The sequence below is a fragment of the Drosophila elegans genome, unplaced genomic scaffold (assembly GCF_018152505.1).
Source record: "Drosophila elegans isolate 14027-0461.03 unplaced genomic scaffold, ASM1815250v1 contig_814, whole genome shotgun sequence".
In the NCBI taxonomy this organism is placed as follows: domain Eukaryota; kingdom Metazoa; phylum Arthropoda; class Insecta; order Diptera; family Drosophilidae; genus Drosophila; species Drosophila elegans.
The window spans coordinates 4,220,366-4,236,632 of NW_024546167.1; the positions used below are offsets into that span (position 1 = coordinate 4,220,366).

Here is a 16,267-nt window from a genome sequence, read left to right on the forward strand (position 1 = left end):
GATTTCATTAAAACATCGGTAAAGTCAATCGACGTTTTTGTGTGGTGTACCGTTCGGAGTTTGCCGTTTTCCAACACTCAAACCGAGCGTGTTTATGCCGGTGCCGCCAATAGTCTACTGTTTTCCCTGAATTTGTATAATATTTTATAATAATTAAAATATGCCCACTTCCAAACTGCATGCCAACATGAGTTATCGCGAGGTTATCCCGAAGAACCTCAGTCCGGCGGAGTGGATTGAGGTAAAGATAAATACGGGTGAGTTGCAAGTCATATCACTGGCGGAATCTTCTGTTGACTGATTTGGCACGCAAACTAGGAACCCAGAGCACTCTGCAGGATCTGAAGACATTTGAAACCTCCGGTGGCTACTGCTACAAAAGCAGGACAAACGTACAAACCAGGAACCGATTCATATATTGGTAAGTTTACTTCGAAATACAATTGTGAAAACTTATAGACTTACCACAATTGTTAATTGCAGGCGCGCCTATCAGGATGTGCTGGAACTCGCGGAGGTCAGTTTGGACATCTCACTGCAGCGGAATCACCTGCGCCTGCGCTTTACCGACTCCGCCGTCCTGAATGTTTCACTCACGGAGCAGACCAATTCCATCACCCTGCTGGTGGTCACTGTCAGCAGTGTGCATCGCTATGTGTTCCCCCTAAATATTGCTGGCCAGGATGGATCCAGCACTACTTTCCCCGAGGATCTGCTGTCCCAGTCCATTTTCTATGACGTCAGCGACAAGATCAACGATCCGAGCACCTTCTATGTGACAGATGGCTTCGGAACGATGCCAAACGTGGCCGTCTCGTATCTATCGCAGAACTCGCAGTCAGCATACTTTGCGGTGGCCTACCAAAGCAAACTGCTGCTCCACATCATGAACTGCGTCACCGGTCACACGGTCACCCACGAAGTCAAGGAGCCGCATCTGATGCCTCGCTTTCTGTCCAATCTCAAGGGTGCCCTTACGTGAGTGCATGAATCTCTCATAAAACTTGTACTTTACCTGCTTCAAATTTATTCAAGTGGCCGCTCGGAAACGCTGGAGGCAGCCACGTCCATGGCGTTCAGCGAAATCGAAGGGGACCTCTTCATTCTGGTTCTGTACCGCAGTAACGAGCTGCGATTGTGGTCAGTGGATAGCCTACAAACGGTGGCCAGCATTAACTGCTCTGCGGGATCGGGGCATGGAGGATCAGGAGCACAAGGACGTGAGTATTTAATTTTATATTAATTAAATTAAACTACATTTATCTATAATATTTGAATTATTTTGCAGCTCAAAATAACCAGCTCCGCAAGATAAGCGATCAGAACTTCTGCCTGTTTATATCCCACGACAATCTAGCGGAGTTCATTTGCGTCAGCATTAAGCCAGATGCCGACGAGGCCAGCGGGCTCAATTTGGTGCAGAACTCGGTGGCGGCGCCACAAATGAATCTAGTCGACTTCGATGCCACATCCACGCACATCTGGGCCCTCTGGAGCAACGCTGAAGGAGATTTCCATGTCTCTGCTATTTATTTAGGTTCGAATAACTCTATCAAATGGGTTTCTGCTGCCCTTGAACCTCCACCGGATCGCTATTGCCTCACCATGGAGCAGGGAGTGGATCCACGAGAGTCTTACTGCTCCTACATCTTTCATCCGGGTCGGTTTGACCGGAATGTGATTGCCAAGGCTCTGTATGTAAGTATCAACAAAATATTTTCATAATGGGTAAGATTTTCTTTCTTTGAATATTAAAAAAAAGGTTATAGAAAATGTTCAATAGTAAAAAATATATTTTTACTATATAAATATTTTAATGTTGTTCTTAAAAGAAACATTTTTAACTAATTACAAAATTCATAGTGCTTAAAGCACATAAAACAAACAAATACCATGGCCTACTTCTTAAGATACCTATTTTACAGGAAAATAGTTATTTTTAATAACTTTAATAACTTAACTTTTAGGAATTAGTAAACTAGTTTCAATTTATTATATAAATACAGTACAAATAATATGATTTTTTGATGTTCGTTTTGCAGATGTTCAGGCGCGTTAACTTGCAATTCGATGTGAAGCAGCTGTCCATGTCAGTGCTGAAGGAGCAGGTGTGCCAGGCCGTCGAGGACGAAATCCAGAACGAACTGAAAGACTTTGTGGTCACTGACGAGGAGTATTTGGAGATTTCAACGCGACTGTGGGATCGTTTCTACTCGTGCTGCGAACAGTACCACATTAAGTTTTCGGAGCCCACAGGACTCGCGGTTCTTGGTGGCATGGATGCCGTGTGCCTGGTGAGGCGTCAATCCTTCGCCCTGCTGCGTCCCTGCGAGGTGCTGGAGCACCTGCTGCTGATCGGGGAGCACAACGACGAGGTGGCTACCTACGTAGCTCCACTGTTCCGCAACGATCCCGAAATGGCCAAGGGCTTTGTTGACCTCATGAATGTGGTGACCCTCTTGGACAAGCTGATATCGGAGGACATCAAAATGGACTTGGACAAGCAGCTCTATCAGCGGGAGTCGCCCATGGATGTGATAGCCAAGCTGGTGGCCAGGATCACTGTGGGCGATGATAATGGTCCGATGCTGCCATCGAGCTGTTTGAAGCAAATTCACCAGGAGGTCCAGCAAATACCAAACCTCAAACCCGCCATTGAAATGCTGCTCGATGTGCTGTGCATGATTGATCCAGATGCCCCGCCGCATGGTAAAACTCTTATTGATTTCATGTTGGCAAATAGTTTGATATCTATTCCATTTCATTTCGTAGATTATTCCCTTTCGACACGTTTCTTGCAACCATCTGGAGCTCTATTGGGCAGCGAATATGGACTTTCCATCTTGTCCGAAACGGTCAAGCAAATGGCCACAATACGGTAAGTTACAAAAAAAAAAAAACACGAACTTTATTTGCAAACAAACCAATCAAATTTTCTTACTGAATATCTATTAAAAAGTTAACTTACAATTTTACATTTTTCGCACGCAGGTTTTCCGTTTGCCGCAACCTTTTGATATTGCAGTACTTGGTTTATGGTCAGAAAGGAATGGACAGTGAAAACGTTTTAACAAACATCAATTATCTGAACTCGTATTATACTCTGGTCTGGATTGCCGAGACGCCCATTTCATCCAGTACCCCACCAGGATTGTAATACAATTTAACTAATTTTATTGATCATTTTTCACATGTTAACCGATTCTTTTTACAGTGAGGCCTCTATGCAGCGGTTGAGCCGGGCGCAACTATTTAGCGGCTATACACGTCCATACTCGAGCCATTTGCGGAATAATGGCAATGACCAGACCACTCTGCTCAGTCTGTTCCTGCAGTCGAAGGGTTTGTTTAGCGCCCTGTCCATGCTCCTGAAGACCGACAGCGTGCAGCTGGAGTCGGAGCAATTGAACCTCCGTCAGAGTTTGCTAGAACTTGTGGGCTACATCAATAAGATGCTGTGGCCCGAGTCTCCCATATACGTGTTCCCCGAGTGGTTGTTTGGCACCTGCCATCACATCATTGTGCAGGACTATGTGCGCATTTTATCCAGCTGGTGTTCCGTAAAATCTCATGCCAGTAAGCATACTTTCCGGCTTACAAAAGATCCTTTAGCTGATACTTTCTCCTTTCGCAGGATGCTTTATGCTAGCAGCTTCCTTGTTGGATTGCGGTGAGGCTCATAAAGCGGTGCATCTGTTTCATGAAACGGCAACCGGCGTAGTGGATGATGACTTCCTCTTCGAGCATGTACTGAAAAACACTCCGCTTTACTGCAAACTGCAGGAGAGCGTCAACCGGGGCGAAACGATATCCGCCGAAGATAGAAAACTAGCCATTGTTCACTATTATCTGAAGGTTATTCAGCTCTTTGAGCAGCATTCCGCCCTCGACTACGTCATTCAACTGGCCGAAATGGCCATGAGTGTGCTGCAGCAGGATGATCCTCAACTGCCCATGTTCCAATCGATTGTCTTCAATAATCATCTGCAGCTAGGACATTATGAGGAGGCTTACTGCGCCTTAGTCTATAATGCGGACACCTCGAGGCGAAAGGATTGCCTTCGTCAGTTGGTCATTACGCTGTTCCAGAGCAAATGCCTGTCCCTGCTCATGCAGTTCCCCTACATAGGATTGCAGGACGAGTTTGAAAGCATTGTGGAGTCGCGGGCACGGTCCATGAGCATCGATCAGAACGAAGTGTACAACTTTTTGTATGCATTCCACACGAACAAGGGTAACATGAGAAAAGGTTGGTATCTCTATAATCTCTATAATATCTGTAAGCTAAAATAATTAATTCGTTAATTTATACAACAGCTGCTACGGTTATGTACGAGCAGGCCATGCGCTTTCAAGTCGAGAGCGATGCCCCCAATGCGCTGGAGAAACGTTGCTCCTCCCTCTTGATTTGCCTGAATTCGTTGCACTTAGTAGATAGTCGCTATAGGTGGATTGCCAAGCCAAAAATTGGCGACGAGAGGGTGGCGTCGTCCATGGATCAGAATAACGACGATGGTGAACCCAAGGATGATGACGATAAAAACCGTCAGGAGGTGATTGTCCTAGAGCTGGCCGATATACGCAGGGAATTGGTGCACGCCGAAGCTGTGCATGAGCTCTCGCACTACTGCAAGGATGTTGCTGCCTATGAGCGTTCATCGCCAGAGGAGTTGTCTTACCTGCTGGCAAGGTGTGGTCTGTACACGGCCGCCCTTAAACTTTCCCGGGGACACTCGTTCTCCGTGCTGCACATATTCGAGAGTCTGACGGCGGCTTGCAACGCAGCCACCGAGGACAAGGACGTGGATGCCTGGAATTGGCTGCAGAACAACGACATGGCGGGTAAGCAAGCGGTTTTTTCTAAGTAAAAAAAAGTGAAATTCCTAACTTTACTTTTTATCTTAGACCTCCCGCATCGTAGTAATGCCGCTGACATGGCCTGGACTTTGCTCCAAAAACTGGTGGAGGACAACGAGGCAAAGGACTCCACTTTGATACGAAAGAGCGTTGTTCAAAGGCTGCTCGTATTGAATGCCTTCGTGCCGCAGTGGCTGATAAACTCCTATAAGTTATCCCATTCCCGGGAACTTCTCCAGTTGTTCGTCAAGCATAACCGCCTGCTGGAAGCCGCTGATCTTGGCTGTGAAATGATTGCCGGCATGCTGGGAGCAGGCAGCGAGTACTTTGATTTCAAGCACTCGGTCAATGTAACAAATCCCCAGCTTTGCTTTCCCATCAACACAATCGACCTGCTGCTGTACGCCCTGAAGATTAATGGCAAGGAGGATATTGAATATGAAATGGTAAGAATCTAATTTTGGATCAAAAGTATACATAAACGGGTAAACTTTTGCTTAATACCGACTTAATTGCCATTTCAGGCACATGTTAAACTGGAGGAGGAGGTCAACAGGTACATTGAGACCATAAAGCGCACCACCGAGGACAAGATCAGTATGGCCATCCTGCAGAATCGAGAGGAACGACAGCAGCAACTACTCCATTAGATTGTTTTATTCGTTTTATTCGGTTTATATTTATAAGTTTCTTGAATTAAAAGCTAAGAGTGTGCGTAAATATGAAGTTGGTTAAAAATCATCCGTCATGACCAGCTCAGAAAGGAATTTTTTGTAGATGTTCATGAACTGAGCGACGAACGCTTCCAGGTGGAAGATGTGCTTGGCACCACTCTGCATCCGGTGTTCATACTCGGTGGCGAACTCGAGGGTCTTCGCCTTGATGGACATATCACAGTTGTTCACCAGCTGCTCGACCAGGCCGCGGAATATGAGATTGGGCGGTACGCCCTGGGTTAGCAGCTCGTACAGCCGTTCCCGGACCTTCTCCAGCTTGCCGGGCGTTTGTTCGCTGATGATCTGGGCGGCTGTTTCGCGCAGGAACACCTGCCAGTCGAGGTCGGGAATCTCCTGGTTGGCGGTGAATGGCGCCTTGGCCACCTTGGCGGCCTCCAGCATCAGCAGAGCACGTCTGAGATTACGCTCCGACTTGTCCACTACCCGCTTGGCCAGCTCCACGGGCAGTGTGAGACCTTCCCGCTTGCAGGTGCTCTGCAGGATGGACACTATCTCCGTTTCATTGGGTGCGGCCACCCGGATGCCCAGGCAACGTGAGCGAATGGCCGGAATGATGCGGGACGTCGAGTTCACCGAGATGATGATCCGGCACGTGGCCACATACTTCTCCATGGTGCGGCGCAGGGCGTGCTGGGCATCCTTGGTGAGCTCATCGCCCTCGGAAATGACGATCACCTTGAATTCCCGCTGGCCGCTGATCTCTATTTGGTGCGTCTGGGCCACCTGCTTGATCAAATCGATCACCACGGTCCGGTCGTACATGCCGGCATCGGAGGGATTCACCTCGAGGTGGTAGTTGCTGCTGACCGTCATCACCTCGATCTTGCGATTGGAGGGCGTCGTGAACGTCATGGTCTCGCTCCTTAGGCGCTCCACGCCGGCTCCGTACATCTCGCGCAGCAGGCACATGATGCGGGTCTTCTTTCCGGCACCCGAGGGTCCGTAAAACATAAGATGCGGAAAATCGCTCTGCTTGCACAGGTTACGCAGATTCTCCGCCTGCTCCTGTTTGAGAAAAACGCAAAATATTTCATTAAAACCGTATTTGCAATGCAAGGTGCTGAAATTGAGTGAGCAAGTGTTTATGGATGCCTAAGGCCCCTGCCATCATTTACCTTGTGGAAATCCAGCTTGGACAGTTCCCGCGGACGGTATTTATCCACCCAAAGTGCCATTGCGTCTACGCATGCAAGGATCTCAGAATAATTTCACAAACAAATCTAATTCGCGCCTTTTTGCACAAATGCGGCTAAAGATGGTAAAATAATTATTTTAAAATTAATCGATACATCGATAATTTGATTTGCCCCCTCAGGCAGCATCGTCATTGCCAAGGCAGAGTGACCAGTTGTTGGCGGTTTTAAAATGCCGACCAAATGCGGCCACCTTTGCGAATTGATTTGGTATTTTAAGTAGAAAAACCTGCGACCTTACTGCATCTATCAGTTTTTTTTTTGTCGCAAAACTTAAGTATATTAAAAGTAAGAAATCCATAGAATTGAACAAAATTCGCGACGAGCACGCATGGAGAACGGTGTGGAACATGGTGTGGACGAGGCGGGCGAGAACCAGGTGGTGAGCAGCTCCGACGGCGAGGGCGACTGCGATGGCGATGGTGTCGAGGAAGGGGAGGGGGAGGGTGAGGTGCTGCAGCCGCCGCCGCCGCTAATAACAAACGATTGTGATTTGGAGAGGGGCGAGGGGGAGCGTGGACTTTCGGTGACGGAAACTGTGGACGCCACTCCGGATTCCGGACCACCGCCGTTGGACGAAGCCCAACCTGGAGCTCTGCTGGACGATAATTTGTGCGACAAGGATGTGGACAGCGATGCTGTTGACGAGGACAACGACGAAGAGGTGAGCAGGCCCAGAAACAACAAGTGAATTACTTTCTTAAAACAAGATTAAACCATAACTCCACTGCAGGCCAAGGAGAACTACGAGGGCTTCAACGGCACCGGGCGCACCGTCACCCTGCAAACCCTGATGGCCGCCAATGTCCTGCAGCCGGGCCTGGGGCTTATGACTATTGAATATCTGGGCCAGAAGTTCGTCGGAGATCTGCTGGCCGACGGCAAGATCAAATCGCATGAGACTGAAACCATATTCCTCACGCCCAGCGCCTGGGCCATGCATTGCAAGCGGATCATCAATCCGGAGAAAAAGAGCGGCTGTGGCTGGGCCTCGGTAAAGTACAAGGGCAAGAAGCTGGACTCCTACAAGAACACGTATCTGCGCAAATGCGCCTTGCAGAAGGAGACGCCTCTGGATGACTGCGACTTAGGTACGTAAATGTCACCGGCTCTTTCCCTGGAAATCCGTGCTAATCCGTTCCATCGTTTCCGCAGATGCCGAACGAAAGTCTGACTCCCCGGAGATTGTCGTCAAGCGAACTGTTTTCGCCCACAACACCGTATCGAATCGCAATGTAGTTCAGTGAGTAATCCAAGTGCAACACGATTTTAAGGGAGGGTTGTTTTTGAAAATAGAAATAGAAGAAAAGGCACCAGACTTGTCAATCAATCAATATACAAGATTTCAATCAGTTTAAACGCAATTATAGTTGAAGTAATTTCTTTACATATTAAGCTCAGATACAAAACTGTAACTTCAAGAATTCGGTTACAACGAAATTTGTGTTTTTGATTAACAATCTTTATTTATTCAGTAAGTTAAATGTAGAAATGTCTTAATTAGACTTCAAATCTGAATATATAAGCTTATTTAATATTTTCAAATCTGAAGTAAAGCCATATTTTTTTTCGAAAATTAATAAGACTTGTTTCCTAATACATTACTTTTCACCCACAGTGATGCCAACATGCTTATCGAATCGGTGCCATTTACTTCGGTGGGCAAACTGCAGCCATTCCTCATCACAGTCAACTCCTCTGCCCTTCTGCTGGCGGACTTTCACTGCCATCTGACGGTGCGCGAGGTGTGCGGCTATCTGGGCGGCACTTGGGACATGAACACACACAGTGAGTCCGGCTCGGCTTGCGATTCCCTCTGCATATGCATTTTCTACATGTCTGCCCATTTCAGCTCTGTCCATCACAAAGACATATCCTTGCCGCAGCACGCGCTTCGATCGACAGCGAGCCGGGGAAGTGGAGCGGGACATACAGAAGATGATGATCCAGGATCAACTGCTGTTGGTCGGCTGGTATCACTCGCATCCCCGGTTCCAAGCGGAACCCACTCTGCGGGATTGCGACTCGCAGTTGGACTACCAGATTCGAATGCGCGGTGCCAGCGATCTCACCTATACGCCCTGTGTTTCCCTGATCATATGTAAGTAAAATCTAATGACTTACAGAAATCCCAATTTAAAAATAACAAATTTAAAAAAAAAGAATGAAAGCTGACTTCGTCAAGTCGATGTAATTACATTTTAATTGTGGTGTATATATAATTTGTCGATCGATTATGACAACTATATTAATTATTTTTATATTAAAGTATCGTACAAAATATCTATATAGAATTATATCTTATATTATGATAAAGATTTCCTTACTATTTTTCTATCAGTTTACAGATTTTCTTTTCTTTTATACTTAATGGAATAGAAAAAGTTTTTTTTATATATTCAGATAGTTCTTCAAATTATTATTCAGCAAGATTTCATTTTCGTCACTTTTTCTCAAAATTATATTATTATTTGTTTATTATTTTAAATTGCAATTTAATAAGGCCAATTCCAATTTCGTAATTACTTAGCTTTTTTGTATTAAAGGTTGAAGTTTTTATGTAAGCACGATTTTATTTTGATGCCATAGAATTTGTATACGATTTTGTACGATATTCTTATTAAATGTTGTATCTCGAAAATGATTTATCTTTGCAGCCCCTTACTATGATGAGAATCCCACGCTGGAGTCGGTGGTCAAATGCATTTGGATCGTGCCGCCGAATGAGAACAGGCAGTCCATGGAGTACGGCAGGCCCATGCTGATGCAATACTCGGTGCTGCCGGATAAGGAGATACCCGAGGAGGTGCGCTCCGAGATCCAGCTGTGCGTGGACTACTACTCGCAGTACCGCAGCGAGGTGGTCAAGTTCCGGAACATCTACAACAACGACGTGACCTACAATGAGAAGCTGAAGAACACGCTCTACCCGAAGTTTCCCTCCAAGCAGAGCGACAAAGCGCTGTGGAACTGGATCTGCGCGGTGCTTGACTGCGAGCAGGAAGACGACTTCATTCCACCCAAGACCATCAAAATCATCGACAACGAGGAGCTGGAAGTGAAGGAGGAAGACAAGCCTGTTGTCCTGATGGATCTAAGCAGCGATGTAAAGATACCGCCGCCACCCAAGGAGGAGCTGTTCAGTGAGACGATGGGCGCCTTGGAGGAGAATGCGCGCAAGGTGGAGGAGGAGTCCAATGCACAGGCGGAGCAGAAGGCCAGCGAGCTGAAGGTGATGTCGCTCCAGGAGCAGCTTTGCATGCCCTCCGGCCTAAACATGAACCCGGTGCGAATGCTCTCGCCGCTGGCCACTCCAAATCCCACGAGTCATGCCGCAGTGCTGCCCAGTTTGGTGGCCCCAACATTGCCGGCGGCAGCCACCAGTCAGCTGTTACCACCGCAAATGCCCGCAGCTACCGTGCCACCAGTGATCCCACCAATTGCAACGACTTCGGCCCTGACCACCGCTCTGAGTGCCTCGCCCAGGGACAGTCCCATCACCATCCAATCGAACTCCGCCAGTCCGGCCAAGTTTGAGGTGCCGGTAAGGGCGTCGCCGTCGCCCGCCAAGTCGGACGCCTCGTCGCATGCCTCCACCTCCCGCACCCGTAACTCTCCGGCGCCCAGTCCGGGCAAGTTCAGCGTCAGCGACATTGCTCGCAACAGTCCGAGCATCACGCCCAACAAGTATGAGGCGGCTGCCGGTGCTTTGGTGCCGCCTGCGGCCGCTTGCCTGCCCACGGCCAACGATCTGATGGCCGCCAGCTTGGCTCAGCTGGCGGGACAACTTCCGCCGAACTTCCTGCAAGGCGATCTGGCCGCTCTCTTCCAGCAGCAGCGCAAGGATTACGGCAGCTCGTCGCTCAATCAGCTGGCTGCGGCTGCTGCCAAGGTGGGTGGCTCCAAACAGAGCAATGCCACCGCTTCCTCCGGTCTAAGTGATCCCAATGTCGCAGCCGCCGTGGCTGCCTACTCGAACAGCTTCAATATGCCGCTGCCCACGGGAGTGGGAGTGGGAATGGGAGGAAGTGGCAATAGCAATGCCCACGGCAGCAGCAAATCGAAATCGGAGCGATCATCGAAGTCGTCGTCCTCTTCTTCCTCCTCCAACTCCAGTTCCACCTCCAATTCGTATAAAACGAAGCTGATGAAGGAGCTGGACGAACTGAAAAATGATCCGCTCAAGATGAGCGAGCTCATCCGTTCGCCAGAGTATGCTGCCCTGCTCCTGCAGCAAGCAGAAGCCCTGGGAGCCACCACACTGGGCACCCTGGGCTTTGGATCCGACTACAGCTATCTGACTGGTGCGGGATTGGGAGTGCCCGCTGCCAATGCTTTGACCGGAGGTCAACCCTCGAACTCTTCATCCGGCAAGTCATCGAAAAGTTCGAATGCCGCAGCAGCGGCGGCGGCGCTCAGTGCCGATTACAACAACCTGATCCAGGCATCGAAGCTGCTCGGCTATGACTCCTACATGCAGCAAAGCAAGCAGAGCAACGACCTGAACGCTTTCCTCCAGCAGCAAATGGCAGCGGTGGCCGCCGCCTCGATTCCTCCGCCACAGCAGACTTCGTCCAGCGGCAGTTCCAACAGCAGTTCATCCAAGAAGCAGCAGCAGCAACAGCTGCAGCAGCAACATCAGCAACAACAGCAGCAGCAACAACAACAGCAGCAGCAGGCGGCTGCGCAGGCGGACTACACGGCCCTGCTGCAGACCTACACCAAGTTGTTTGATCCCAACAACCAGTTCGCAGCGGCAATGAGCTCCAACAAGCACATGGCCGGTGCTCACAACGAACTCTCCGCTCTTCTCTCCTCGGGAGTGGGTGTGGCCGGCGGCGGTGGTGCTGGTGGTGGTGGTGGAGGTGGATCAAAACAAAAGCAGAAGGACATACAGAGCGATATGCTGAATCAGCTGCTGCAGCTCGAGAAACAGGATTCGGAGATCAAGGCTCTTTTGTATCGTCAAAACAAAGCTGCGGCTGATTTGGACGCCCTGTTTGCCACGCCCTCGGGCGCAGTAGTGGGGGCTGGATCCTCGGCAAGTGCCATGAAGTCGGGAAACTCCTCGGGCAATGCTGGCGTTTCCGGCATGTCCTCACCCTCTTCCCTGTCCAATCAAGCCGCCTACTATAACGCACTGGCGCAGGAAAAGATGCAGGACTATGCTGCCTTCTTTCAGCAGCAGCATGGCAAGTACGGCATACCCGATCCACTGTCGAAAACCACACTGGCGGCCAACAACATGTTCATGACTCCATCGGCCCTGTTCAAGATACAGCAGGAATCGCTGTCGGCCATGATGATGAAGCCACCCAAGTCCACGACGCCTTCATCGGCGCGCACCCGGGAGTCATCGGCCTCGCCAGCTTTGGAGCGGCTGACGCCCACTAAGTCGGCCAACAGCGGAGGAGGAGGAGGCGCCGGTGGCGGTGGGGGAAGCAGCAACTCCAATTCCGCCGGCAAGTATAACTTTAGTGCCGTGGACCTGGCCATCTCGAGCGTACCGTCGAACACACCGTCGCCGGCGCCCTCCGACGGCAGCAGCAGTTCGTCACATCGACGTCCGTCGCCGGACTTGAGCCGCCTCTACGGAGAGCTGGCCCCGCCCGGAGCACTACTCGGCAGCGGCGGAGTGCCCAAGAAGCGCATGGAGTTCGCCTCGGTGGCGGATCTGGCTGCACCGCCGCCGGCCAAGATGCCCAAGAACAGCATGGGCGATGACATCCTCAACCTGTCGCACGACTAGAGTAGCCCAAATGGAATGGAATCCTTGCCAGAGCAATCACAATCGCATCCGCAATCGCAGTCGCAATCGCAGTCGCAGTATTTCCCCAAAACAGTATATATTCCCATTACTTAATGCCGCATAGCATCCAATTAACATACCAGTGTCCGTCATTTTAATCGCCCAATCAGTATCTCTCTGGACAAACGTTTTATTTTATTTCTTCCCTTTTACTTATTTAAGCTAGTGTAAAGTTCATTGATCAGAATAATGAATTTACAATCATTTATTTTTTGAATACCTATATTTTAAAATATGTTCTTCAGTGCAGATATGCCGTGCATATCTCAATCGAAACACAATCATTTCGATCCACAATGATTTTCTCAGTCCTACGAGTGAATCTCCGCTTTTACTCACCTTTGAAGCGCTGTATGTCCTTAAACGTTTAATTTAATGTACTTCGTACTAATTTAGGTTTAATTACCGCATAAAAGTACTTTAAGTATTTTAATATACAGACAGCGCACAACACATCAACTGTATTGTATTGTATTGTATTGCCTACCGCATTAACTATAACTTTGAATCTTTGCCGCAATAAATTAAACGACTAGTTACTTAGTTTACGAAATCGGAGTTTCTTTTAGATTTGTTGCAGTTGGAGCTAAAAGATACAAAGCTTAAACTAACTTAAGCGAATCAAAATGGTATCCTACCGAAATTTCTTAATTTTTATGATATACTTTATTGTGGAATATCTTTATTTTTTTTTTCTTAATTACTGAGTACTTTTCTACACCTGTTAAATAAAGTAGAAAAGTAATATTTAAATAGGTTTACCCCTTTTGTAAACCAGTAAAACCGCTATGCTAAGTAAATCACGTATGCTTTCCAGTTGTTTTAGTGGTACGATTTAGTTGGTAACAAAATCAAAACAATCCACACGCATAAACAACTGGAGGGCAGGTGTTTACCTCTCGTCTCGTCAACTCTCGTATCATTCGGCACATTTTAGGGGTCCGGCCTTTTTATCGGAGACTAGTTTCTCCGGCCAGTATTCAAAACACTCGCTATCTAGCATTGGAGCACAAGTGGACTGACTAGATCGAGCATATATAAATACGGGTCGCCCATGATTCTCGAACTTCAGTGATCGTTTTAAACGCCGGAGGATCAGACATGTCGCAATATAAGGTAATCGTGAACTTGCCTAAAGATATAAATGAAATTAAAAATATATCAAATTGTAAGAGTGATCAGTGTTCAAATGCTAAGTGAATGAAAAGAAATTATGAATGTTATTAAGAAAAGCTAATTATTGAACTTGCCTGGTAAAATTAAAAATATATCAAATTGTTCAGTGTTCGAATGCTAAGTGAATTTAAAGAATTTTGTCAATATTAATTAATAAGAAAAGTTAACTGTCACACAAAGTTATAACACTGAGTTGGCAATTTTAGCTTGAATCAATATTTTTTCCGATTCAGGTTAATCGGGTTGTTTTAGCGCGTGCCTTCTGGTGGATATATATATATATATATATATATATATACATATATACAAAACAAGTTAACGACTTGAATAATTTTATGCCTGATTATTTAGTGCACTGTTTGTTGTTATTTAGATAACGAAGATTTCTATTTTTATTCTTGGGTATGCAAATATGCTTTCTTCTCTTGGTTTTAGCATTTTATAAGAAGTTTTTATCTTGTGTTTTGCTTTTATAACAATCAGTCTTATCAGTTGGCAAAAATAAGTGAAATAAAAAGTCTATAACTTTGATGTTTTAACATAACAAGTATAAAAATACTTTAACATTTTAGTACCTCTCGGGCTTCGGATCTCACTTCTCCTCGGAGGACGAGCGGTATCCCAACTCCTTGCCGGTTGGCCAGAACTCACCTCAGGTGTGCCCCTACAAGCTCTACGCTGAGCAGCTCTCGGGAAGTGCCTTCACGGCTCCCAGAACCGAGAATGTGCGCACCTGGCTGTACAGGAAGTTGCCCTCAGCCGTGCACCTGCCATTCAAACCCTTCGAAGGAGCCAAGTACTTCAGACAGAACTGGGATGAGCAGCCACCAAATCCCAATCAGGTGGATATAATCATTAAAATAATCATTAAAATAAATTGTTTTACAAAAGTTTATGGCTTAATTCTTTGCTTAGCTCCGTTGGAAACCCTTTGATTTGCCAGCAGAGCAGGGAAAGAGGATAGATTTTGTGGAAGGTTTGCATACGGTTTGTGGTGCTGGCGATCCCAGATCTCGACATGGTCTTGCCATTCACATCTACTCCTGCAATGCCTCAATGGATAGCTCTGCTTTCTACAACAGCGATGGGGATTTCCTAATTGGTATAAATATAATCTTTATATGTTGAACCAAGTGTTATCACATATTTATTTAGTTCCACAGCAAGGAGTATTGGACATAACCACTGAGCTCGGAAGGATGACTGTGGCTCCCAATGAAATCTGCGTTATACCTCAGGGTATACGTTTTGCTATTAATGTGGACTCCCCTTCCAGGTGGGTATAATTTTAGGTATAATTTTAGAGCCCCGAAATTTATTTCTGTATGAATTTGGTTCTTCTCCATTCAGAGGCTATATCCTGGAGGTCTATGATGGTCACTTTGTCTTACCAGATCTGGGTCCCATCGGTGCCAATGGCTTGGCTAATCCCAGGGACTTTGAGACACCTGTGGCCTGGTTTGACGATCAAAATGGAAAAGGTAGATATTATAGAACACCTTAAATCCAGAACTTATTTAAAAAAACATATTTATATATTTTGCAAAGACTTCCAGGTGATATCGAAATTCCAGGGTAGCCTCTTTGTGGCCCAGCAAAACCACACCGTCTTCGATGTGGTGGCCTGGCATGGCAACTATGTGCCCTTCAAATACGATCTGTCCAAGTTTATGGTGATCAACTCAGTGAGCTTCGACCACTGTGACCCCAGCATTTTTACCGTGCTGACTTGTCCCAGCTTGAGAGCTGGAACTGCCATAGCCGACTTTGTGATCTTTCCACCGCGCTGGTCCGTACAGGAGCACACCTTCCGTCCGCCCTATTATCACAGTAAGATTCGTAATAGACTTAAGTACTATTTCAATTGAATGTGTATGTATTTTTTAGGAAACTGCATGAGCGAGTTCATGGGCCTGATATTGGGCAAGTACGAGGCCAAGGAGGATGGCTTCGCTGCTGGAGGAGCGACTCTCCATTCGATTATGACGCCGCATGGTCCGGATGTCAAGTGCTTTGATGGCGCCTCAAAGGCAAAGTTGGTGCCCGAACGCGTGGCCGAGGGAACACAGGTAAGTTTGGGCAATCTCAAATCTCAAATATGTCTTGCAAAACCTACATCTTAATTCAAATTTAAAGGCCTTCATGTTCGAATCCTCTCTGAGTTTGGCTGTGACCAAATGGGGCGAGGAAACTTGTCAAAAACTGGATGCTGCATACTATGAATGCTGGCAGGCCCTAAGAAATAATTTCGAAAATACTGAAAATTAAAAATTAAAATATTTACAGCCATATTAAAGGAACATTTAAGTTCATAATTAAACGTTTTTATTTGAAGTATTATTTACCTTGAACACATTCTTTAAACTCTCTTGGCGAACTGAATTTCTATGTTTGATTAATTGTGAAGATAGTTTAATAACTGGACGGACAAACTGGACTTTGGCCTGCTTTTAATATTACAAGTTAATGGAAATCTTTGGGAATGTATTGTTGTA

General features: G+C 46.9%; 4 protein-coding genes across 4 annotated transcripts; 3 read left to right on the forward strand and 1 right to left on the reverse strand.

Moving 5' to 3' along the window:
* Window positions 1–68: 68 nt before the first annotated feature.
* Window positions 69–5,583, forward strand: LOC108134519 (nuclear pore complex protein Nup160 homolog). Its single transcript, XM_017254857.2, has 13 exons — window positions 69–257; window positions 319–421; window positions 484–978; window positions 1,036–1,220; window positions 1,289–1,698; window positions 2,043–2,709; window positions 2,773–2,878; window positions 2,992–3,153; window positions 3,215–3,576; window positions 3,635–4,249; window positions 4,318–4,842; window positions 4,906–5,303; window positions 5,382–5,583. Exons 1-13 carry the CDS (start codon window positions 161–163, stop codon window positions 5,505–5,507), a joined length of 4,251 nt encoding a protein of 1,416 aa, XP_017110346.1. The 5' UTR covers window positions 69–160; the 3' UTR covers window positions 5,508–5,583.
* Window positions 5,504–6,852, reverse strand: LOC108134520 (replication factor C subunit 3). The gene is made up of 2 exons (XM_017254858.2): window positions 6,710–6,852; window positions 5,504–6,599 (listed from the first exon to the last, which is right to left on the reverse strand). Exons 1-2 carry the CDS (start codon window positions 6,767–6,769, stop codon window positions 5,589–5,591), a joined length of 1,071 nt encoding a protein of 356 aa, XP_017110347.1. The 5' UTR covers window positions 6,770–6,852; the 3' UTR covers window positions 5,504–5,588.
* Window positions 6,853–7,022: 170 nt separating this feature from the next.
* On the forward strand, window positions 7,023–13,144 carry LOC108134512 (MPN domain-containing protein CG4751). Its single transcript, XM_017254850.2, has 6 exons — window positions 7,023–7,451; window positions 7,521–7,878; window positions 7,943–8,030; window positions 8,406–8,575; window positions 8,640–8,888; window positions 9,445–13,144. Exons 1-6 carry the CDS (start codon window positions 7,119–7,121, stop codon window positions 12,534–12,536), a joined length of 4,290 nt encoding a protein of 1,429 aa, XP_017110339.1. The 5' UTR covers window positions 7,023–7,118; the 3' UTR covers window positions 12,537–13,144.
* Window positions 13,145–13,642: 498 nt separating this feature from the next.
* On the forward strand, window positions 13,643–16,096 carry LOC108134530 (homogentisate 1,2-dioxygenase). The gene is made up of 8 exons (XM_017254876.1): window positions 13,643–13,712; window positions 14,345–14,614; window positions 14,688–14,874; window positions 14,928–15,048; window positions 15,123–15,253; window positions 15,321–15,602; window positions 15,660–15,841; window positions 15,909–16,096. The coding sequence occupies exons 1-8, from the start codon at window positions 13,698–13,700 to the stop codon at window positions 16,038–16,040; spliced, it is 1,320 nt and encodes a 439-aa protein (XP_017110365.1). The 5' UTR covers window positions 13,643–13,697; the 3' UTR covers window positions 16,041–16,096.
* Window positions 16,097–16,267: the final 171 nt, after the last annotated feature.